At 41.9% G+C, this 24,910-nt stretch overlaps 1 protein-coding gene across 3 annotated transcripts; it reads right to left on the bottom strand.

Annotated features, from left to right (window-relative positions):
* Positions 1 to 120: 120 nt before the first annotated feature.
* On the bottom strand, positions 121 to 24,892 carry ENTPD5 (ectonucleoside triphosphate diphosphohydrolase 5 (inactive)). Of its 3 annotated transcripts, none has more exons than XM_042791146.1 (14): positions 24,838 to 24,892; positions 19,110 to 19,387; positions 17,850 to 17,929; positions 15,718 to 15,861; positions 15,283 to 15,358; positions 13,654 to 13,689; positions 12,701 to 12,789; positions 10,052 to 10,131; positions 8,578 to 8,639; positions 7,039 to 7,140; positions 6,023 to 6,163; positions 5,612 to 5,668; positions 3,981 to 4,096; positions 121 to 3,794 (listed from the first exon to the last, which is right to left on the bottom strand). In XM_042791146.1, exons 2-14 carry the CDS (start codon positions 19,324 to 19,326, stop codon positions 3,708 to 3,710), a joined length of 1,287 nt encoding a protein of 428 aa, XP_042647080.1. In that variant the 5' UTR covers positions 19,327 to 19,387; positions 24,838 to 24,892; the 3' UTR covers positions 121 to 3,707. The 3 variants fall into 3 exon arrangements, with proteins under 3 accessions (XP_042647080.1, XP_032864522.1, XP_042647079.1); XM_033008631.2 differs by lacking the exon at positions 24,838 to 24,892 and adding an exon at positions 24,377 to 24,708; XM_042791145.1 differs by lacking the exon at positions 24,838 to 24,892 and adding an exon at positions 22,445 to 22,799.
* Positions 24,893 to 24,910: the final 18 nt, after the last annotated feature.

Genomic DNA, 24,910 nt, shown 5'->3' on the forward strand with positions numbered 1-24,910 from the left:
TCTTTTGGTGATTTATTTAATAAGTGTTTCTTGTGGAACTAGCTATTCTTAAGGGCTCCATGAAAGAGATGTAAGACAACAGGAATATTTAGGAAAGAAAAGTGCACCACGTCATCTTGCTAATTGTTAAAAATGCTTTAATTACTAAAATAGACATTCAAGATATTCTGTCCATAGGTTCCAAACACCAGCCTCCTGCATTAGACGTTTGACACTCACAAAATTAAGTGAGCACTGCCCATGGGCAAGACCAGTATCAGGAATTAACATCAGAAAGAATGAAACATAAGTTTTGAACTGAAAGCCATTACTTGTGTTTCCTCAGTCACTGGTACCAAGCAGTTCCTGTTAGTGACTGACTAAAAGACATTACAAAGGAGGAGATAAAAATCAGGGTTGCAAGTAGAACTCTTCTCTCAAAAAGCTGCTCAGTCTTTAGTTAATCTAATAAATAATCTCATTGCACTAGGGCAAGTGTGAGGACTTCAGTAGCTTCTCTAGATCCCCCACCCACCTTGAGTAGTTCAGATGTAAACAGCAGGGGCTCCGTTCTGCAACTTCTTACAAAAGAAAGCTTTGAGCTGAGTTTTTGTTTCTCTCATGACTGCAGGATCAGGCCCCTGATAGAGAGCAGCAGGTTTGCTTCAGTTAATGAATTGTGCCACTGACAAAGGAAGGCCCCGAGCATTCAGAGTCAATGCAGCTTTGGTGCTGGGAAGCAGATGCTCCCACCTAGCATTTGTAGTACCAGAGTCTGAGGCAAAGAACACAGAAACGAAACTTCCTCTGCCTGGTACCTGTCTTGTTCTAGACCACCTGCCCTTTACACAGAACCAAACCCCTAAGTACTTCTCAGGGCTAGAGTCTATTCCGTTGGCAGATGTGCTGCTGCTGCTTGTTCCTTACCTACACCATAACACATTCCCTTCCTGTTTCAAATACAGCCTCACTGCTCACAGCTCTTAGCCCCAAGATCTAATAAGAGTTTGTCGTAGCACTGGCTCAGACTGAGAGAAAGCTTTTGGATTATTAAATTAGCTAGTTCTTGGGGGTAATGCAGCCTGGCTAGTAACCAGTGCATCCTACTTTGTGTTCTCTGAGAATACAAAAGTGAATACAAAGGTCACTGAAGACAAAATGAATGTGGTTACACTCACCCTGTTGTTGCAGACCAGACCATCTACTAAGTTTTGTCAAACACTAAGAAAGGGAATAAGAAACGCTCGTGGTTGAGAAGAGGTCACAACTACTTTCTTCATGTTTAAACAGAAGCTCCTAGTGAGCAAGGACCAGAAGTTTGGTGTGACTGAGGAATTTTCCAACACGGTTCTCAAAACCGATTTTGGTAAGGAAAAGTACAGGTAGGATGAGCATTTCACATTTCAGAGAAACAGCCTGAATTTACAACAAGGTGTCAGTGGTGGGACAAGTACAGGTAGCTCCATCCTCAACCCTTGGACTCCTGATGCTGACTGAATTTATTCAATCCAAAGCACGCCTTGCACCCTAGTGCCATAAAACCTGAGATATGAGAAGGGAATAGCTTAATCAGCCACAGTCTTGCACTGCTAACTAGAGGAAGTGGACTAATGTTCACAGTAAGGCAAATTTCTGAGTCTCCAAAGTGCTTGGCAAGATTAGTGAGGGCACGAGTGTGCTACTTCTTCCCCTTGCCGGGAAGTACCAATTATTTTGAAATCCAGGTTGCAGAGAAGGTAGCAGGAGGGCCATCTTTGGTCTTACAGAAGTAGGAAAGGTGTTACAGCAAATAGGTAACTGCAGCTGCCTGGCAGGAAAGTGTTCAGTAAGAGATCAGAGAATGAAAGCTTCCCTTAGTCACGTGAGTAATACCTCTCTGTTCTTACAACTGGGGTAAAATCATCTTTACCTTACACATTCCATGGTGAGTAGAAGATACTAATTTCTATTGAGCAGCTAGCTGGTAACTATTTCATGGGATAGAGTAAGTTTTTTCTACTTAGGACAATGCAAGGTCTGCACTTGGAGCCTCAAGGTATTCAGGCAATCTCAATGTTCTCTACAACCAATTAAAGAAGAAAACCAGGATCCTACAGCCCAACTTTCTAGCCTGACAAGACACTTTATTTAAAATATTGATCTTTCATTGCTTCTTTGCGTTTGTTGTGAAAGAGAGGGCAAGATTCACTTAAAATTGTTACTCATAGCTTCATGCTCTCCTAACAAAGTCTTGGGCTTCCTAAACAGCTGCAACACCTTCACTGGATGCACTGTTCCTAAAGACCTGTTGTAAATATTAAAAATAATTCCGGAGCAACCCAGGGCTGCATAGACCATTTTATGGGTCTCGCTTCACTGTATTAAAGAGAAATTAAACCAATTTAAAATGGACAAAGGATAAGCAAACAAGGGATAAGAAAGCAAAGCTACTTTTGTTCTTGTTCTCCCTCTGTTTCTGATGCTAATTCTGCTCTCTCCCTGTTTTTATCTATTAAACAACTGAAAAAAACAGCTTGTTTCATCGCAGCTCTGCATTCAGAGGAGGCTCCTAAGAAGAGTGCAGGAAGCGATAAGCCCAAACTTTCAGATGGGAAACCACACCCTAGAGCTCACTCTGACAAAATGGGCTGTGGTGTTCTAACAGCTCGATGGCCCAGCATGGCCCCCGGGCTGTGCAATGCCTGTTCCCCTCATGCTAGCACTAGACTTGACTCTGGTGAGCTGATTTAACTCAAGTTTGGTTTCATGAATTTGTTCACCAAAGAACCTGAGGAGTGCCAGCAGAGGAAAGATGGCTGGGGGAGTGCCTTGCTGAAAGCAGAGAAACAGAACTGCCTCTCACAGCAAAGTGAGCTATATCTGATCAGCCATTTCATCTGACTGTACCCTTAATGTCCGTGTGGGTGTAATGTGACAAGCATTTCTTTTGGCAGTGGAGTTGAAATAGCTGGCACTGCTGCCTAGTTGTGCCAGCACAACCATGTGTTATGACTACATGCTAAATGAATCAAGTTATTGGGTCTGGTAGCCAGATGTACAGTATAGCTGCACAGACTTGTAAAGGGCAGCAAAAAGGAACAGAGTCAGGCACACATTCTGCTTAGGAAATCACTGCTGCCTAAAGAAATGCTTGGCAAGTTACAACCTATGTTTTAGCCAACACCTTTCCCAAAACCATGTCCAAAGTGTGCTTAGAGCAGGCCCTGCCTTGACCGGAGTCTTCTTGCAATGGATTAGCTAAACTAACAGCTGGGTACTGGGAATGCTGAGGCTGGCAGCATCCAGTAGTTCATTTTACTCTGAATGACTGTTGATGCCATCTTTAATTTCTGTATTTAACATCTCACAAGCAAACTTAAGTTCTGTATGTTTAAAATAAAAGGGGGAGGGGAAGTCAGTGTCTGTAGTCTGCCACCACATGCCAGGTACTCTGTGCTATACAAACGTGCTGGTGAAAGCTGGCTTTGAGTCCCTTGCAGATACTCTGCTGGAGTTTAGGCCTTGTGACTTTCAGAAGGCAGCTTCTGGATCGTTTGTGGCAACCACAATTGTAAATCATACTGTGGCAACTCTCATTATGCACGATGCCAATCCAGGGTGAAGATCTATTCTATAGCTTTGGTCCATGTTCTGATCTGTGACCAACACCAGCTGAACAACGTACCTGGAGATTTCAATTTGCTTTCTCAGCCTTTCAGAAATGCCGAAGTCCACAGGAACGTCACAGCTCAGCAGGTTATCCCTAGAGACTGCAGCAGGTGAAAGGTAGCACCCAAAGTCCAGCTTGTCTCTATGTTGTTCACTTTCTTCGTTAACTATAAAGGACAAAAAAGAAGGTGTTCCTGATAGTTCTCTAGATTTGTACATTGCACAGGTGACAGCAACTACGTGTAACAACCCTGGAAAGACTCAGTAGGTAATTACCCAGAAAAATTAACTAATGCATGTTGGTGGACACAGAAACTGGGAAGTTGGCTTTGGGATTTAACTGTTTTTCTCACCTGTAAGAGTGTGTTGTCCCTAAATCCAAAACCTTCCTTTAGTAAAGCAGTGATGTAAGTGAGATCCATGCAGAGGAAAGGACTGGCTGAGTTGTACCTCTCCATGTTATCACAGACTAGAGAAGAAAGAAACAAAAAAAGGGATCTTAGCAAAATAAGAGCTTTTACTCACATTGTACATTTGAACTGACTTCAAGCCAAAGCTCACTGAAGCAAATCACCTACTTCTACTAAGGGGTACACGTGACACATGGTACCTGCTACACAGCTGTTCTATAATGTTGGAGAATAAACTGTACAGTACTTCTGGTTTCTCTTAACTCCATGTAAGTACATCTTTTATTACAGCACCATCATCCACATAGCTCTTTGGAAGTCTGAACCTCTGTTCAGTTGATAACTTGCTGGGGGTTGGTAGATTACTTAATCTTTCAAGAACACAGCATCATTTGTATTTCTTGTCTAGTCTCCAAGGATGGCTCCAGTAATGGACTCCACCTTCTAGGATGGCAGTTTCATTTCTTTTTTTTCCAACCACACATGTCCGAGGACATGGAAGAGGCTATTGCTCAAACAACCACTCCCTTGCTGCAGCTAAGTCAAGATTCCACACTAAGCCTGACAGTGACTGGGAAATGGATTTACATTAAGTGTCATCTCCCAGACCTACTGTTACTACCCTGTTCTACAAGCATCAAGAATGGAGTTCACCTCTTTTTAGAAACTGGTAAGTAGTATCCTCCTAATATGAGAAAGAGGAGCATTAATTTAGGATCACAGAATTGATCTCTTGATGCTCTGAAGCTAAGTAATTGATTGATGGTGTTAGATAACATCTTAGAAAATGAGCGCTCTCAGTATCCAGGGGAAAAAAAAAAACTAACTAACCCACACTCAAACTTTAGAGCCTAATCCCCCTATTCAAAATCATCTGAGGTTCTAGGGAGATTAACTGAACAGTCATTAGACTTTAGGCCGTATTTTAGAAAAAAAAAAAATCAGTCCTGAACTACATAATTAAGCATCTTCTGGTGAAAAATACAGTCTACTAATCATTATGAGGATGATCACAATTCAGAGGTAATGTCTTGCTCTTAGCCATCAGCAGCATGGGAAGGCGGGAGCTCTTTTTTCACAAGAGGAACAAAACTAGAACAAGCATTCAGGAAAAAAGTCAAGGGGAGGGAAAGGAACGCAGAAGAGGCTGTCAGACTTAAACCACCTCTACTCTCTCCCTCCATTTTGTCAGAGATTAAAAAGATTTAAGGTGACAGATTTACAGAAGTCAGCACTCTCCTAAACTCAGAGTTGCAGTTTGACAGAAGGAGCTCTTGATACCGTAAATTCACTTTCTTTTGTACTGACATTTATGAACTATCTCCCTCCTCTCCAGAACAGAACTGCGAAGCTGCTAACACTTTGTTTCCCCTCTCTGCTCTATCAGTACTTTCTTCTGCAGCAGTTACAGGTGTTGGCTAATAAAAGGTAAGTAGCATGACACTGAAGGTATAGAATAAAGGTTACTTTTTTTTTTTTTTTTGTTAAGTCAAACTCATGTCATGTACTGCCTATACACTCATAGTTTTGTTATTTCTCATCCACATCAGTTTCCCAAGTCTCATGACAATTACCTTCTTTGGCTTTTCTTTCAAAATCTTTCACTTCCAAAACACCTCCCTGTTCATAATCTGAAAAGGAAGAGGTGAGAAAACATCATCATAGACCTGAAAGCACTGGAGTTCTATATCTAAGTTGACCCTAGAGTACAACTTGGTGATGCCAGGCTACGAGTGAGATCTGCTGGTTACAGAAAACAGAGCTGCAAGTATAATGGAGCTCAGAGCACAAGTCTCATCTGCTGAACTCTGAACATCAAACTGCACTGGCAGATACATGTTCATTCCCTGAAGACACTCTGTGTATTTCCTCTTTCTCAACAGTGTTCCTTTTCCCTGCTCCCCGTGGCTCCAGCCTCCAGGGTTCCCCCGTCTACCTTCTGGTTGACATGCTGACACATAGTAGATTATCCCAAACCAATTTACCAATTAGGTTGGTGTCAACTGCTCGATCATAGTAATAGGAGAAAGCATAGAAGGAACTTCCACGAATCTCATCTGGTTGGTGCAGTTTCCCTTTGACAACCTTGAGTACTTCCAAGTAGCAAGGCTTGAATCCTGTTTCTCCTGTCAGGACAAACATAGATGGGGTGAGCCAAAGAGGCATATCCAGGAGATGGAAGAATCAGTGGCAATAGGATGAAAAAGGGTAGAAACAAGTTAAAGCATCAGAAGAGGTAAGAAGAACTTAGATATCCCTTTTGTAATCCAGTACAGCACCTGCATGCAGGCAAGGACTCTAAATCACCATCATCAGCTGGAACTGGTTAGAGCAGATCATAACAATGTCTGAAAGGTGCACTGTGCAAACTAGTGTAGGTGCATGAAAAGCTTCCTCCGTGTCAGGCAAAACTCCCATTGTTATGCTCTGTGGCCAGCAGAATCTCATTTACATTTGATACCACCTGCTAGATAAAACCTTACCTTCCCTCCCCATCACATTGTAATTTTATCAATCCACTCCACACACCAAATCTACAACTCGGCTCATGTTCCCCACTGTAAAGCAAGGCAATATCAGTCACCAAAGGGATCTGATGGCAGCAGCTTCACCCTCTGTATGCACCATTGGGGACAGTAGCTTAAAAAGTAGTTCCACAAGTGATGCAGACTTTGGCCTACCAGTTACTGTACCCTAACACAGCCAGAGATTTTGCACTTAGCTCAAAGCCTCAGAAAAAGTTCTCTTATTTGCACAAGTAACTCTTAACATTTCCTATAAAGGTAGCATTTGTAGTAAGAGATCTCAGCCAGAGTACACAGGGTACAGGCCAGCTATTCTTACAGCTTCAAATTTTTCTTTGGCTCTGTCAAAAGTCCACATCTATGACTGGACAGGTATCCTTCATAACCCAAAGTAACTGATGGAGTATTTCCCAAAGAAAAACAGATTCTGGAGACAAGACTTATCTTACAAGAAGCAATAAGACTCCTTAGTTTACCTTCTCTGTTGCCACCATACCAGTATTTCACTCCCCCAAAGTGCCACTCTGCCTCCAGCTGCTTTGGCAAACAAGAACTGCGAAACATTTGTCCGTCCACAGCTGGAATGAAACCAGGAGGGGAGAGTCAGAAAGGATAAAATTTAACACAGCTATCAATCAATATGAAAAACCAGAAAGGAAAGGCTGAAAGATCTTCATTAAGGTCTTTTGCTTAAAGTACAGAAATCTGAATTGATGGAAGCTGCACAAACTGGACCAGTCTCAGTCTGGAAAAGCTGTGTCCATTTTGTCCTCCAAGCTGCAGAGCAGCTGGGCTTGTCATTTGTTAATGAGAGATAAATGGGACAAGGCATATCTGAATAACGGCTGTTCACCACAGAAGAGAAAACCCAAGAGAGGTGGTAAATTAAACACATAGCTACGCAAACCCTAACAAACAGCAGATAACCGAACAAAAAAAGCAACTGAGCAGTGAAGACAAAAACTGCCAAGACACTGGTCAGTGGCTGCTACAGGATCCACTGAATGTACCTTTGAAGGGTTCAACCAGAAATACTGTATCTGGTAAGAAGACAACATGATTATTGTGGCCAGCACAGGTCTCGCAGGAAAAGCAAACTTCTTACAGAATGGTTGAGGGGGATTGTAGGACTGCAAAATTTACTATGGGATGTCTGGGGGAAGGCTCAAAGGCAGGGAAAGGGGGAATCAAGGCATCAGGGAAGCACAAGTGTGGGAGAACGGAGGGGACGATAAAAGGCAGCAATCACAAGTAGGAAGGGTCAATGTGCTTTTCTGGCCGAGCTTTGTGACCAACCACTGCAGTCTGTCCTACCTTTTTCTTAAGCCCTATTCTCAACTATTTTTGATTTGCGTACATTCCAGTAGCTAATATAGGTCCATCTAGCTGGCAAGTAAGAATCCAGAACGTGGAAAGACCTCAGGTTCTGGCCAAAGTCTGGACAAAAGGCCCACAGTCTGGGCATGAAGACCCAAAGGACTTACAGTCTGGGCCAGAGACTGGAAAGACTCAGGGATGTGGGTATGCATTCAGGGTAGTGAGCGAGAGTGTGTGTGATACGCTCATGGACTTCAAGCTAGACTAGTCAGCTTGTCAGTGAATGCAACAGGAGGGCTGGGGAAACACAGCGGGCCAGGCAGATACCAGAGAGACCTATAAAGTAGGTTTGGCCTAATCAGTAATCCTTAGGATAAGGATCTATTCACGCTGCTTGTGTTTCTGTGGACGCTTGTAAAGCTGTGAGTTTATGGTTGGCCATGTCTATATGGTGTTTGTATGTTCCCAGATGTGCGTTTCTGGAATTTGCACTCTGTCTCACTGCTGGCTGGAGCTGGAAATAGGGAAAAGCAGCTGTCTCAAAAGACAACTTGACAAGCAGTAGCCTGTTTCCAGACAGATCTATACCAATGAAAACACAGAAGAGCATAAGATACAGAAGTGAAGATATGGGAAATGGGCTGCTGACACAAGACCATCTCTTCAAAAATCTTACATCTTTTATCATATGACCATACCTTTCATATTCAAAGCTCCAAGTGTTGCTAGTCTGGCAGCTTTTAGTCCAAACCCCAAATAGCTGCAAACAAAGACAGGCATTACAGTTTTATTTCTTCCACATCTGGCATGCTTCACCCATAGCCTCTTCCTAAATACCGAAACACCCAAACCAAACTTCCTTCCTCTGCTTCCCACAAGTCTCCCCTCTATGAAACAGAGTTCCCTTTCCCAGAATAATTGCAAGTATCAAGAGTGCCGCAAAACCAAGAATTACAGAGAGCTGTAAAATGGGTAAATTAAAACTGCAAAAAGTGGTTAGAGCTCATGTGATATTTCTACAAAACATTTATGAAAAGCAAAAATGCACAATCTTAAAAACAAAGAAAGAAGGGTATGTGAGGAGTGCATGAGGAATAGGATGGCCACTCATGTCACGCACATAAAGACGCTCTTAGGGCAGAACTAATAGAACTGCAGAACCTCCCATTAAATGGGAGCTGTGCCTTTGTATGAAATTCACCTGTGACTCCACAGATTACTGCTAGACTCATTACAAACTAGGATGTGAACAACATTTATGAGAATGCCTGGCTTCAGCAACACAACTAGATTAAAAACCTGTTGGTCTTTCATTTCCACCTCTGTGTTTGGCTACTTATCCCTCCAGTCATGTCCATACAGATCTAACAAATTCACTGTAGTGGTGAATATAGCAATCAGTTACATCAGTAAATGAAAGCAATAGGAAAGGGCAGCTTTGCTGTCAGATAAGCATATTCTGTAACTGACTGAGATGATAATCTTCACCCCACTAGTAAAAGACTGAGACCAACTTTCTATTATACGTGGTCAAGTTCTCATTGCACTGAAAGTCACGCAGGTGAACTCTCTGGATTTCACTGCAGACATCTCAGAAACCTGTCAGCCTAACACAGTAAATGCAATTATTACTCCAGGCCAAACATCCCCTCCAATTGGTTCAAGAATCTGTTGTGCTCCATGGTATCAGCCAACTGTGGTTCTCTCTTTGGTCAACATCAGTCTAGGTTTTACTTTCTATACAGTTGCTAATGAGCTGTGCCAATTCAAACTAAGAAGGAAGAAGTCTCAGGAAGGTCCTCTTTCCAAATCTCTGACCAGGTTTAGTTCTGACTACTGGCACAATATCCACCTTTCTGCTTGGTCTGGAATATTTGGCTTGAATCCAGTAATAAGAATTCTTCTTAAATATAGTAACTCATAATGCTTCCTCTTTCATTTAACAGACTGACTAACATTCCCTTGCAGTGATATTAACCAAGACCCTGGAACGTTTCCAGTCAGCTAATGTCATGTTCCACTTCAACTAATGTTTCAAGCAGATAAGAAAACTAGTAAGAAAGTCATGGTTCCAACTGCTGGTATCGGGATGACATGGCCATTTGTGGTTAGCTCAGGGGCTGAAGAAAGACTGATTTCCCCAGTGGACACAGCAGCCTTTTTGCTCCTCACCTGTGAGTATAGAGCTTGTAGGTGCTATTAAACATTTCAAATGAGGTAAGAAAATCCCCAGGGGTTTCCTTCAAAGTTTCCTAAAAGATAAGTAAAAGAAGAAATCTTTTAGTTTCTATTACGCAATGAAGAATAACCAACTTTGATGTGTTATCACAGATACACCCATAGGGTTTACTGCTCATTCATCTGATCTGCTTTGAAAACAACAGTTTTCCAATGGTGCCCACTGCTGCGATATCCATAGCTTTTAACACTGAGTTTATTTATATGCATCTTTGTGTTATTTCTGTGTATATTAGGGAAGCGCAACAGATCAGGATGAAAATACTCTCTAATTCAGGATACTTGAATTTTTCAGAGTACTTACATCTAGTCTATATATACAGAGTCCCCATCAAAATCAACTGCACTAGAAGCACGATGAACTTTTAGAAGTCAGACTAGACATCTCAGCTGAGAAACTCAGAAGAATTAAAAATGCAAAGTAAAGTGCAGGCCACATTTTCACCATGTCAAATATCATGCTAATACTCCAGAAAACACTGTGACCACTCACTCCTAGTCTTATGGCTGCTTTACCTCCTGGTTTAAGTGTTTTCCAGAACATCTCTAAATTCACCTCTTAACTCATCACCTCGTTTTACTTCTTTCACAATCTTCCTTCTGTGTGCACCTGCAGCTCCCTGGTACTCAGTCCCTACCTTCTTGCCAGACTAACTCATATTCTTGTAAATCTGAACCACTTTAGGGCTCATTTACTGTTCCTTTGTTTCCAGTCCTCGAGATCTCAATCCCAGTTTATGTCTTTCCTCTGCTAGTGACCTCATTCTCCCAGTCCTTCTTGGCCCTGTGCATTCATATCAGACACTCTGTTGCTCTGGGCCAAGGAGCAGAATCTCAGAGAGGACTGTAGCTGCAGAGTCCCTGTAGTGACCGTTCAAGTAACCAGATAGAGCAAAAAAACACCAAACAGAGCTGGAATTGTAGAGTCCTAGACAGAAGCCTACTCAAAGCTGAAAGAGATTGGGCAGTGTTCAGCTTGAGTTTTTCCTGAACAAATACAAATTGAAATTTGTTTTGGGCATCAGGTAGATTTTCATGCCTTTCACGAAAATGTAGGAATCCTCACACTCCTCCCAAATGAGGTAGGCAGCAAACAGACAATTTCATAATGATGCCAATTGGTTTTCAGTTGCTTATAACTTTAGCAATAATACCAAGAAAAGCATAACACTAGCCTAAAAACAGCTCCACGCAGTTACCATTATATGTCCTCTATTTACTTGTAATCTAGATTTTCACCAATGAATCTCTTATGATTACATTATTTTGTTCAAAATGAATACAAAAGCAAACATGTGACTGCTTCAGATTTCAGGAAGGGAAAAACCCCCTCTGCAAATCAAATGGGGAAATCCCTGCTAAATCCATCAGGTGGGAAAAACCCTTCAAAAACATACTGAGCTATCTACATGCTTTTTAGTATGGACTTGACAATACAGGCAAGAAGCAGACAGCATACAATCAGGAAACGTGAACCTTGACTTTCACACTGCCCTACAAATTCACACCATTGGTCCTGGTCAGTAGCAAACTCTCAAGGCCTTTTCCTGCAAGGCTCTAAAGAGACATCTGAATCCTAAGCCTGCAGTTCAGCCTACTTCACAGCTCTATTTATGCTCCAAAACCCTGACACGCAACACCCTTTCCTGTTGGTCCAGTGCCCACTTCAGCAGGTGTTATCAACACAAAACAGAGCAAGTCCAGAGTACGTGAGGCTTTGCTGAACAGGATAAGGTTGTATGTCATGTTTCAGCATGACCCACCATTGCAGAATTAAAACATCCTGATATGAAAAACATGTGTTTTGTGGTCCCCAATCACCCTTTGAGAATCACAATTTCTGTAAGCAAAAAAAATGTTAAGCAAAGGACTCTTTCAGAAAGGGGGACAAAACCAACTTCACAATATCAAGGTATAGAATGATATAATGCCCTTTCAATAGCAATGTAAATTTTCCATGCAAACCCTAAATTTGAGTCCCAGCTCAAACTGCTTCTAAAGAGCTATAGAATTCCTGACAAATCCAGCAGAGCTAGACTGAGGGGCAGAGAGGAGAATTCTCAAAGAAAATGCAAAGAAATTGGTAAGTAAAGAGGGAATGGCTGTGCTATTATGAAAGACGTTTGCCTCCTTAGACACCCTCCTTCAAAATATAGTGAGGATCTGCTATCAGACTGGAATGGAAAAAAAATGAGAAAAGACAACTCAGAGCAGACTCTGAATTTCTTTATACAAGAATATGCAAGAATACTCCCTGCAAATGCGCTACATTTATTGAATACAAAATAACGGTCTGCATTAATGGGGCTTTCCCAGCCTGGGTCTAGAGAACAAAAGCTGTTTCTCTTTGGTTTTACCCACTTGCTTGCTTTCTTTTTCCTTCCTCGCTATCCAGGCTCCTTTGTTTTCAAGTGCCTATCAGTCAACTGCTGATGTCAAAGGGAACAGAAATACAGATGATCTGTACACCACAGATGTTCTGCTTGTGCCAGCGCTGACAAACGGTATCAGAGGGCCCAGCAGTGCTCAGGTCTCTCTACTGGCCCTGCAGTCCCAACTCGCACACTTTTAATCACTCCTCACCTCAAACCGCGGCAGGAATGTTATTTGGGTTGAGGCTCCTCCCAAGTCCAGAGTCCCAACAGTATGCTGGTTCTGGCCAGACAGCTGCCCTGCAAACAACATCATGCTCAGAACAGCCCCAAATGCAAAAATAGTGCATGCCTGTTCAGGCAGCCACCAAGTTATCACATTATCACAGCAATGGAGGAGGGCTAAGTTGGCCTTCAAAGACAAAAAACATTCACAGAGAAAAGGTAGGCAAACCAGGTATTACAAAAAGATTCATAAGACTTTCTTCCTTTATTCCAATTTTGCCTCCAAAGAGACAAAAGCAGATAAATCTCTAGGCATCCAGCAAAAGCTGAAAATAAGGGATAAAGTATCTCCTGCAGAACACTGTCAGGGAGAGTACATAGCTTCTGTTAACACCATACAGCTGGCCAAGGGCAGTAGGTGAGGAAGGATAGTAAGAGCAGAACCAGCTATTATAACTTCCCTTCACACAGAGCAGCTGTTTTGCTTGCTCATGTATTTGCTGGAGTACTGACTTCCTTTTTGCTTCACTAGATTGCATTCCCAGAACTTCTCAGAGTCAGCAGGGCTAAAGCACCAGTGCACTCCCTGTTACACTACTGCATAGTTCATGCCGGGAGGAAGAACATTGTAAAACCGGGTCTCCCACCTCCTAACAGATTAGCAGTACCACTCCCCTACATATATTACAGAAACCAGTTTGCCAGTGCCTCCCAGTCCTCAGTAAATCCTGGCACCTTCTGGATTAAAATGCCTCCTTACTACAGGTGTGTCACCCTCTGGAACACAGTCTGCCCAAGATGATCCACTGCTTTAGCACTGGTGCCACACCAGGGAGGGAAAGCAGGACATGACAACCAAGGCAGAGGAATTTAAGATGATCATCTCTGCAGAAAGGACTAAAGTTCGTATTTAGAGAGAAGTTATACAGAATTAACTACCTGTCAAAAAGTTCACAGTGATCCAGGCTAAAATTCCTGCAAAGAGTGAAAAAGGAAAAAAAAAATAGTCACCACTGAATACTCCCACAACCTCCTTCCCACCCTTAACACCCCTACACATGTTACTTATTTACCTGGAAATCATTATTAACTTAATATACCACCCCCTAATTAAGTTATATGATTTGTTATTGAATCATTAAAATCTCAAACTGAGATAGGTAGAATGTTTGTAATATCCATGCAACTGCAGCATGCACTAATCATGTCTATTATCCAATCAATATACAAAGAAGTAACAAACTGACACAATGCACAAGTTTCCTTGGACACTTCCCCCCTCTCCCCCCAGCACTGTAATTCCTAATCTGAAAATTACATACACACCACTCTGTGTTTTAGTTTTGTGGTTTCTGTAATTACACTACAGACATAGTGGCAACCAGTAAAACACAACTCCTCTGACTTCAGCAACTTGCTTGACACTGGCATGGTTCTCACCTAAACATAGGCAAGCATGAGACAGCAGAGTGGTGGGATTTTTAAATAAACCTTGGCAGGCTACACTGTGCTCTGTTATGCCTCAATGGTACTGCTCCCTCTCCATAGGACACTTCTCCCCAGTATACAATTCACCCATTAATCCTAGTGATGTACTAGACATTGCACTGTACTTCATCGAATACTTGTATGTTGCTTCTCCTTTTCTCTGGCCCATATGGGCAGATTTTGCTCTTGAATCTTACTCCATTTATTAGTTGTTTAAGCATTGGGATAATTCACCTTCCAAACTAGCAATATATCTGCCACAATGAAGTGTTCAGAACTGAATGCAACATCACAGATGGCTCTTATCTGGCATCCATACAGAAGGATTATTACCTGCCTATTCTCCAAGTTAATTTGTCTGGCTATGTAGTCAAAATGTTACAGTGGCCTGTTCTGCACTGCAAAATCAGCAGTCACTTCAAACCTACAACATATTTCACCTTTTCCTATATTTTAACTTACTCCCTTTGCTACTTTACTAGCTGCACTTTTTCAATCACAGTATTCTCTAGAATGTATTATTTTATTATGTATTTCATTATCTAATTTTTTAGTACTTGCCCATTATCCTTCATTTATCTCTAATATTCACAATGCTTCCAACCTTAACCTGAAAATTGATGAACTGATCATAATAGATTATATTTAACAGTGATAGTGCAGAATTTACTAGGCACTTTCCAGAAGTTTCCTAGTTTGCTATATACCATCGTGCAGCCTTTCAGAGGTAGACACCATCTTTTCTCCACCAGTTCCCAAAAGCAGGCTTCAGCTGGTTAACCTGCATACTTATTTCTGAAATAAGGTTCTCTTCTGGAACCTCAGAAGGTTTTGGATAAACCTGCATCTAGCTAACTCATAAAACTCTTTGTGCATCTGAATTTATAGCCTAACAGATGATGAAGTAATCAACACCTCCTAGGAAAAGGAGGATTGAATTGTTTCAAGCAGAACTAGAAACCTTTTATTTCTTCCCTCAGTTTAGTGACCATTTCTCTTTCCCTCTCACGTCCATAAGATATCTCCCTCTCTTCCCCCTACTCCTCTTTGCTTTCACTTTTTCCTCCTTCTAAAACATACCTTCATAAGACCCATCCATGATGCTAACACTGTCCTCTGGAACAAGAAATGGTGATTCCTCAAAGACTTCTCTCACCTGAAGAAATAAATAATTATTAGATTCCTTGGTCTTAAGAGTCTTGTTCTGCTCTTATGGTGACAGAGAAAGTTTTCTTTTTCTAGCAGTATAAGACAAGTGTGTAGAGTAGACAAAATTCTTTCAAGGGCCAGGAAAGAAAGAAATAAGGATCGTACGTCTCTCTCCCCCCATGCCTTCTATCCACATCAAGACAGAGGATTTCAGGACCCTATAAGAAAGTCTATAAAGCCTGTGAGTTTTATGCTATCATGGGATTACAGTCAATTTCAAACTTGAAATTCTCTTACACTAAACAGAATGGAGAACTGAGTCATAAAAGACAAAACCCTAGTGCCTCTAGAAGATCCCAGTATTACCTCTAAAAGCAGAGCCTGAGCTTTCTCCTCTGACAGCAAGCGCAGTCCAGCTGTGGCTTTTAACACTACTGGGGTCTTCTTCCAGAGATGAGGTGGCACAGCTTCTATGGCCATGTCCAGCAATCTTTTGACAGATTCAGCACCCTGAAAGGAAAAAGATTATGTTTTTCTTATGGTTTCCTCCTACAGGCCATCATAAAATAAATATCCCAATTCCCCCTCAACACTAGTGAAACCCGTATTCAATAGCAGATGATACCTCACCCACACCCAAGGTAAGGGTAAAAACTGTGCTAGACATCTCATAAGAACCTTAGAGAGATTGTCCACATTGGAAGGATGAGTGTATTCAGAGACATATCTCTGGCAACGGAAATGTCATTGTTGGTGGAAAGTATTTGAAAGGATGGAGGGAGGCAAGGGAACTGAGCATCTGACAGTATGATGAAACTAAATGGTACAATTACTGACTGAAGCTGCAAAGCTCAGGATGAATGTCTGTAGATCTCACTAAATGCACTATAAGAATTCCAAGTGTGTCCATAGCGAGTAGTGCAATTAAAATGCCAGCTGTGGAATGGTTACCACACGAGGTACTTGCATCACTGTGGGGCTCTCTATTATTTACACTGCTCTAACAATTACAGTTTGGCATTAGCAATAAATATTCTCCTGTAAAATATCTAGAAATTTCTTTTGGGGCAAACTCTTCTCCCCTCCTACCCAACAAACAAGACAATTTAATGAAATAATGAGAGCTATCATCAAAGTTTAAAAAAATCCAAAAGCCATTCACTTTTCCATGAAGCTTCTCACTCAAATATCTGTGGCACTTAATGCAACTGAGCAAATCAAGCAGCCTGAAACTCCCCCTATGCTAGTCCCCAACTCCAAGATTGCTAAAGCACACAAGGTAGAGTATCTAACCTATCATTTCTCTGGAACCTCCTTTAGCTTGTGAAAGAGCTTACTGTCAGGACAGGGGGATTTAGAAAATGGCCGCTTGCTTCAGGACTCACCCTGCGTATCACAACAGGATTATTTTAGCACTCTCTGCTCTGTTGCTCATTTCTGACTCCTGATCCAATAGAGCGGCATGGAACGAGCGTGCTGTGCATTAATTTACAACCACCCTCATTTGAAAATAAAGAGGATAACTTCAATTTCTTATTAAAATTATAAATTTATATGTTAATTAATATATCTGATTGTGGAAGATGGAACTGTCCCACTGTGTTTTGAAAAACTCCATATATAAACAAAACAACCAAAGTCCTGAGACAGTAGAAGAGTAACTGCCTGTACCTAAATCATTACTCTGCTAAACCCCTAATCAAATAGTTGAACTGAGTCCCACATATCACTGAGCACTGGCCTCCAAGCTGTCACTCCAAAGACAACAGCAAAGAATCAAAACAAACAAATTATTTTAAGTATGATGATAGAAGCAGAGAATATACTTAGAGAAATATTAAGGCCTGACTTAATCTGTTAAGTGCATCTTTATTCTTCCCTGTCTTCATAACTTATTAACAAAAATTAACTTTTGTAGATCTGACTATACACACACACAAAAAAAATATTTTTAGGAGTCAGAGAAATGAACCCTCTTTGCTTGTCAGTGTAACATGGCTAAAAAAGAAAACCCCTGCAGTCTTAACCCCTTATAAACTAATCAAAACAAAATATGGCCATATTGAACTGTAACTAGCACTGAAAATTTCAACCAAAAGGAAAAACTGTGAAAATTATTAGTAAATGAGACAGAAGTATGTATTTACTCATATTTGGGGCAGCTATAGGGGAAACAAACATTGAATAGGGATGCTGCTAGACCCAAAAATCACTTTGTCTTTGAAATTCTCGAAGGCATATAGTCTAGCTATATATAGCATTTAAGCAACTAATTAAGCCATTGTTCCATGAAATATGTAAAACAACAGCTCCCACTTATCTGTATAGAAATTAACTCCAAAAGTAGAGCAACATGTTTACAAAGTTAAAAAGTAGAACTTTTATGTTTCTTCTCGACTCTCTGCAATTACAATTAGTAATACTTGAACCGCTTGATAGAGTCCAACTGATATTAGCAGAGGCAAGACGAACTCACAGGGAGTGAAGGAGAGCCTTACCTTTTCAGGCTGATCAGCATATGCAGAAAGACCTGGCTTCACAGACTCAAAGATTTCCCCTTCCAACTCTGGAAGGTTTTCTGCACAAACAAAACATTACATGAAACAGTCAACAACTCGAATCTTTTTCTCTAGCTTCAGAAAGGTTGCTTGCAATGCCCGTAAAGTGACTATCCTTGATTTCCCCTTGTGAACAAAAATATTCCCTTCCTAAAACAAGCAAAACTCCCCTTCACTTCAGGAACATTTTTAACAGAATGTTGCTCTTGTATCCTCCAGGTTCACAAACAATTTATTACAAACATATTGGTATAATTTGAAGTTATGTTCATTTTGTATTTTGAACTACAATGAGTCATAGCAATGTAGTGTGACGCCTTACCTTAGTAAAATTTCTTTCCCTTTCTGTCCCCAAGCTAATTGTGAAATACGAATTCATATTAAGACACAACTCCTGATTAGGTGATTCATCCAACTCACAGACACAGAACAGAGCTGACTGGGCTCAAGCACTTGGCTGCAAAGCCAAACAAGTGTGACCATTGCTCCCAGCTTCGGCCTAGAAGCTATCCTGGCATGTTACGAGTCAGGCTGAGTCCATCAGAGCTGGACGTTGTACCAGTCCTTCCAAACTAAGGTTGAAATCACGTGAAGCCGCATAGGTACTATGCATGGCCTTGACAGGCTTATTATTAGCTGAGTTCCACCAATCAGCCTTCAACCTTTGCAAATTTGCTGGCTCACTGTACCCAAGCTAATCCACCCTCTTGAATCCTATTGTGTGAGCAGCCAACCCAGGTACCTATCTGCACACAGGTGGTCACCTGGAAATGGCTCAGACCTTCAGACCTTTTAACTCTAATTTACCAATTTCCATTTTCTACAAAATGCAACATATAAACCTAGGCAGAAGTATCTCTTGATATAATTGAAGGTAACATGCAACTTGATAAAAACAGTGTAAGCCTCTTTCCAACTCAATTAAACACTCCATTAAACAGCTGCCTAGATGAAATTCAGAACTCTCCAGTATACCCAGAATTAAACCTCGGCGTTTCAAAAGATCTACAAACAATGTATTTTCACAGCCAAACACCATCACAAACAGACAATAATCATCTGCTGCTGGACCATTTGAAGGACAAACTATGGAAATCTTCAGTTGTTCCCAAATGCCATGCTGGGGAAAAGAAACCTCTTTTGGGAAGTTGGAATCTAAGTCAACATACTCCAAGTGCACCGACTGACACAGGGTCTTACCTGGGCTGTTCTGCACAAAGGTATAAATGTGAATCCGAGTTCCAGTACTTCCTGCATCAAACATTATGCCATAAAAAGTGTTGGCTTTGGCATTTATAGGGCACACGTTAGGTGGAAAGAAATCCTGAAACCACATCTCTCTGTTTGAATGGGAAAGAACAAAGGACAAAGAGGAAAATGCCAATGCTAGAAGGACGAGAAGTCTGGAAGATGCCATCTTGTCAGGACCCCTTGAGGCGGTTAAGCATGGATCAACAATTGCAGAGTTGCAGTAGGTCCTGTAGAGAAAAAAAAGCAGGAATGGAAATTACCAGGAGCCCTTTTCTTAAAAAGTTGGTAGAAAATAAATAACAAAAAACAAACAAACAAACAAAAAATATCAGTCTGTACAGATATATTCTGCCCTTTAGATGCTTTTCAACACCTCATCCAAAAGATGAGATTTACTGCACTTAATGCTACAACTACATCTAAGTGATCTGTTCTTTCAGAGTAAAAGCTTCTCCATTTACCAAATGCAGAAGAGTTAAAGTAGTTTGCTTCCCAGTATTTCTAGTTTTGACTTTATGTAGACAACCTTTTCTTTGATTTGACTTGAAGATTCTCAACGTTTAGAGTCCCCAGTACCACCAAAAAGCCCAGATGTTATCTGAAAAGAAGCATCACCAAAGGGGAGCTCAGGGCAGAAGCACTTTACCCTAACATTTACACACTTGAGACGCTGTGGCAGAACACAAATGTTATTCAGAGTCACAAACAAAGAGAATTTCATCTCAGGCTAAGAACAGCTGCTGGGAGAGATTAGAGCACAGGGAGTGTGAAGGCGTATCTCCAGCAGCATCCTTGTCCCCATGAAAAGCCCGGGCTGTGCAAGAGGGACTGAACCCTAACGTGCACCTGGCCTCTGCCTCTCAGTATTCTTCATACTTTTCCTTTCTAACTTCATTTTGTTTTTTTCAGCATTTTCTCCTGACACAGTTTTAATTTCCAGAATTAATAAAAAAAAAAAAAACACACACACACACAAAAAAACCACAACAGCAAAATCCCACCATGCTATCACATCTAGACCAGTTGCCCTGAACGCTCAGGTTGCCTACACAGCTTCTAACAGCAGCTTCGATAAGCCAAGGCCCCAAAGTTGTGCAATGAGATATTGCATATCAGGATACAACTACACCTCCTCTGTTAACATGCATCTCTTTCAAAATATTTTTCCTAAGAAATGCTAATAAAGATTTGGGCACAGAAATTATAGGGATCATTAGGTGCCCCGGTAAAAAGGAGAATAATGTATAGCTATCTTTGTTATTTGCATTTCAACAGCAGAAAGAGCATGTGGCCAGATGCCCCACCATATGCAGTATCGCCTGTGCTGACATACACCCAGAGCACTCAGCATACAGAAGGTGCAAACAGCTCCTTATCATTCTCCAGAGACTTGGTAACATATCTATCCGCCCACAGCACTGAATAGTCTACTTCATATGCCTGTTTACCTGCTCTGTCCAAGACCCTCACCCACCCCTAGCCCTTACATTTGATTGTCTTTTAGCAATCTGCTCCATCCCGCTATGTTCATTCTCTCAAAATCTTCATTTGCTATCTCTATCCTACATTTATTCATTCCCAACTCTAACCTCTCTGCTTTTATTTCTCTGTGAACTTGACATAGCCTCTATTTCCACATGCCTTTCTCCCAAGCCCAAAGAACTCACTTATCCTCCACTACGTTTTATTCCAGATTTAGCCCTTTTACGACTTCTATTATTTCCATCCTTCACCTTTGTCCCCAGTTACATCAAAGTGAGATTAACTTTTACCCATTCTCAGTAAACATCACACTGGGTCATTCCTTGAGTGTCTCTCTACTACACTCAAGCATTCAGCTAACTTTGGGGCAAACAATGCACAGCCCACTGCAGAAGGGTAACCTTGCCTGCTTTCTGTGACCTTTATTTTGTATCCTCCTGTTCCTAGTAAACGCAGAGAGCAGTGGGCAGAAGAAAAAGCTCTTGATCCACTCTGTCTTAGAAGCCCACTCTGAAAAGAGGAAGAAGCAACTTTACAATTCTACATACAGGTAACAGCCCTGGCCACCTTCTGTGACAGATCAATTCCAACTATAGTAGTTTCTAAAGCATTCACATTTTACATGGAAATAAGTAAAAGCTTAGTTCTAACCCGAAACAACTTAGAAGTCCTATTCTGAAGAGAGTTCAGGAAAAGCACTAAGCCATTTGACAGCTTCACAGCTATAGATTCGTACTAAGATGCGGCTGGCATTACCCACGCTTGCTTCATCACAGCAAGGAGTTCTACTGAAAATCCAAACAGCTGTGCTGTTTTAACAGAACATAGGCCACATTAATGAGTACTACCTTCCACCTGGTTAGAGGAGGTGTTGTTATTCTCATATAATGTAAGGATTTTGCTTACTGAACAATCACAAATACAACCCAAGCACCTGCCTTAAGAATAAACTCCAGAGTCCTATTACAAACAGTACACGTGACACTTACACAAGCCTCAGAACCACCAATGATCCGAAAATATCTGAGCAACTGCCATCATTAACACATACTTTTCTTGCCAGATCTAATGGTGGATGAGCCTTAGCCTCCCATGAAACACTCCCCCACCAAGCTTTTCTTGTCTATCCTTTCTCAGACATCCACCATCATTTCACACTTTCCATTCTCTACTTCTCCCATAACTTTTTTCCCTTTCCTCTTCAGGACAAAAAAAAACCCAAACCAAACCAAACCAAAACAAACAAAAAAACCCCACACAAACAAAAAAAAAAACAACCACCAACCAACCAACCAACCAACCGTGGGATTTTTTAGACTCAGCACACTGAGCCTCTTTGATGAGTGGTGAGGACCATTTAATCAAGTGCACTAGCAAAACAGTGTCCACAAGAAGCATAAAAATAGAGGAGAGTAAGAAATCAGAATCAAGAGAGAGAAATTGGAAGAGCATAACAGAAATGACAACAGACCAGGAATTTGGAGAGGGTCAAAAGAAAGAATGGAAGAAAAAAATTAGACAAGAAATGAGTTCTTGAGAAAGAAAGATATTTCCAAAAGAGTTCTTCTCAAACAACTAAAATTCCTACCTGCTATCAGAATACAACCAGATGGATAAAATGAACAATAAAGAGAAGGAAGAAAACAGGGGAACAGTAATATGAGCACAAGTTCATTAATATAAGCAAGCAGTTCAGCAGGCAAAAATGCACAGACTGCCATCAGTAGGCTCTAGTTACTGCCTTTATAAATGAGCAGTAGTATCATCAGTTGTGAATACGTTAGGCACACACCTGAACACACCTGAAGCAGGATGGAAGCAACAGCTATTCTACTCCAGAGATTCCTAATGAAAACCACTTCTGAGCACCACAACAAGAGACATTGCGCCTGCACTTCTTTTCTTCACCTTCGCTTTCAGCTAGTAGGAGTGGACTATGTATCAAGCACATTATAACGTCATGGAGGCACATAAAATATCAGTTGAGCTGCTTTATTCAAATTTGAGTTCATCATTGCTCAATAGAAGCAGTGAAACATGCTCAGATAATGATATGGGACAAATTTCAAGAAGTTGAAAGTTAACTGAGTTCAACAAGTTAGTGAAACATTTACACAAACGTTACAGTTGACCTCAACAGCACTGGCCTCAGTCCAGTGACACAAGGTACAACACTCATTTCCCAACACAGAGAAACACATGTAAATATCATCTGCATGAGGCAGATTTTAGATACTAAACCAAAAAGTCAAAGCACATCCAATATAAAGACTTGGCAGCTACACATACTGTATGATCCAAAATATTGGAATGCTGTATACAGACTGCCAAAACTGAAAGCATGAGTAGGACCAAAAAACAACAAAAAAAACCCAACCAAAATTTCCTTAACAAATAATAAGAAACAAATAATAAGAATAATAAGAAATCTTAATACAGCAAAACACAACCTTACTTAGAGTTCACCAGACACAGAAACGCTGGTAATTTTCAAGACAATAGTCTCATCCACATTCTTGAATATTTCTGACAAAGAACATGCAAAACCCAAACCACAGCAACAGGACCATCATCCAGTAAAAAGGAATCTGCCTGATCCGAGGGGAAGGAAAAGCAGTATATCTGAGATACATAAGAATTTCCCTTCTGGCTCCTAAAATATTATTGGGAAATATTTGGATATAAAGATAAATAGTAGAAAATAGTTAGAAATATTTATGAAATATAAATATTTAGGCAAATATTTTAGGAAACAAAATCGATGGATTATGTAATTCAATTAATATTGTTATTTCTTGCTCAAGCACACCAAAAACTATTCAGAATGGTAAGTCTATTTTCTGCATTAAAACACTAACAAAATCTATTTTCCAGATGAGCAGCTCTTACACTTAAAAATATATTTGTCCAGTCATGAGTGTTAGCTCCTTTTTTTTTTTTTTAGAAACAAAAAGTTATTATATTTTTTCTGAACTTATTTTTATTTAGTAAAATAAAAATGCTTTCTTGGATTGTTTTGACAAAAAAATTAAGCTTCTTAAAGGTAAACAGTGTAGAAACCACAATAGCAAGGATAACTGAATCCATTGGCAGAATTTCCCAGTATTTCTATCAACGCACAATATATGCACGCACACATTTTGGGCAAAACTCTGGATCTAGAGCTTTAAGCACTAGAAAAAAAAGCGAACCAACTCCCGAACATGTGTTATCAGCAGGTTTTACCTTTTTCCCCCGTACCGAGGCTCCAAATGCACGTTACTTATTTATTCTCATTTCTACCCAAGGTGGTTTTCAATTCTCCTGTTTCCTCAGGCCGAGGGTGACGGTCCCCGAGCGCCTGACCGTTCCCCTCTACGCAGCGTCCCTTTACACCTCAGTAACCGCATCCCTGCGTGGACTGTAAATAACATCTCTTTCTTGGACCGGCTGATATTCTTAGAAAACAGGTTTGGGGCGCAGAGGGCTTTTGCTTCGCTCTGAGCCCGGGGAGGACGCCGGCACCAAGGCCGGGAGGTCGCTGCCGGCTGCGCGCCCCGCGGAGCGCTGCGGGCCGGGCCGGGCCCCCTGACGCCCCTTCTCCACACCCTACTCCCCTCGGGGGCTGCTGGGTTTTGAACTTTTACACACCTCGACGCCAAAGCGTTCTCCCTTTCTCCACGCCAAACAGCCGCAACCTTACCCTGAACACGCCTAAAAAAAAAAAAAAAAAAAAAACCGAAAATCCCCCCTACCTTCATTTGTCTCCCCAAGAACAAGCCTCCGCAGGCGGCACCGACCGCACTAAGCAGAAACACTCGTCAAAACGCTTATTTCCTCCTCAGGAGCCACCCGCAGCCGCTACTCGATCGCGGCAGGGCGTCCTCCTCCCCGCCTCAGGCGGCAGCGCCGCGGCAGTAACGGAAACGCCGCCGCCTGCTCGGCTTCCGAGGGTCTCACGCCGCTCCCTGACGCCTCCCCACAGCGGAGCTGCCTCCCGGAGCGTCGGGAACAGGGCGGGGGGTGCGGGGGTGCCCCGCAGCCCCGGAGCGGCTCCGCCCGGCCGGACACCGGCAGCGCCGCTGGCGGCGGGGGGGGGCGGCGGCGGGAAGGGCCGCGGTTGCCATGGCAGCGCGGCGCTGTCGCGCGCGCGCGCACACACCTCCTCCTCCTCCCCCCCCCCCCCCCACACCCCGCCGCAGCTGCGCGCGCTCACCGGTCGCTCGGAGCGCTGGCGGCGGCGCCACATCTCGCCGGTCCTGCGTGTCGCGTCAGCGCGCTCCACGTGA

This window comes from Tyto alba, unplaced genomic scaffold (genome assembly GCF_018691265.1).
Source record: "Tyto alba isolate M040663 unplaced genomic scaffold, T.alba_DEE_v4.0 Super-Scaffold_18, whole genome shotgun sequence".
NCBI lineage: Eukaryota > Metazoa > Chordata > Aves > Strigiformes > Tytonidae > Tyto > Tyto alba.

Excerpts from the sequence above, each read along its gene's own strand:
- ENTPD5 (XM_042791146.1), bottom strand. The coding sequence starts at position 19,326 with ATGGCATCTTCCAGACTTCTCGTCCTTCTAGCATTGGCATTTTCCTCT. Across the intron at positions 13,690-15,282 it reads CATGGATGGGTCTTATGAAG|GAATTTTAGCCTGGATCACT; the intron begins GTATGTTTTAGA and ends CACTCTTTGCAG. Across the intron at positions 5,669-6,022 it reads AGTTGACACCAACCTAATTG|ATTATGAACAGGGAGGTGTT; the intron begins GTAAATTGGTTT and ends CTTCCTTTTCAG.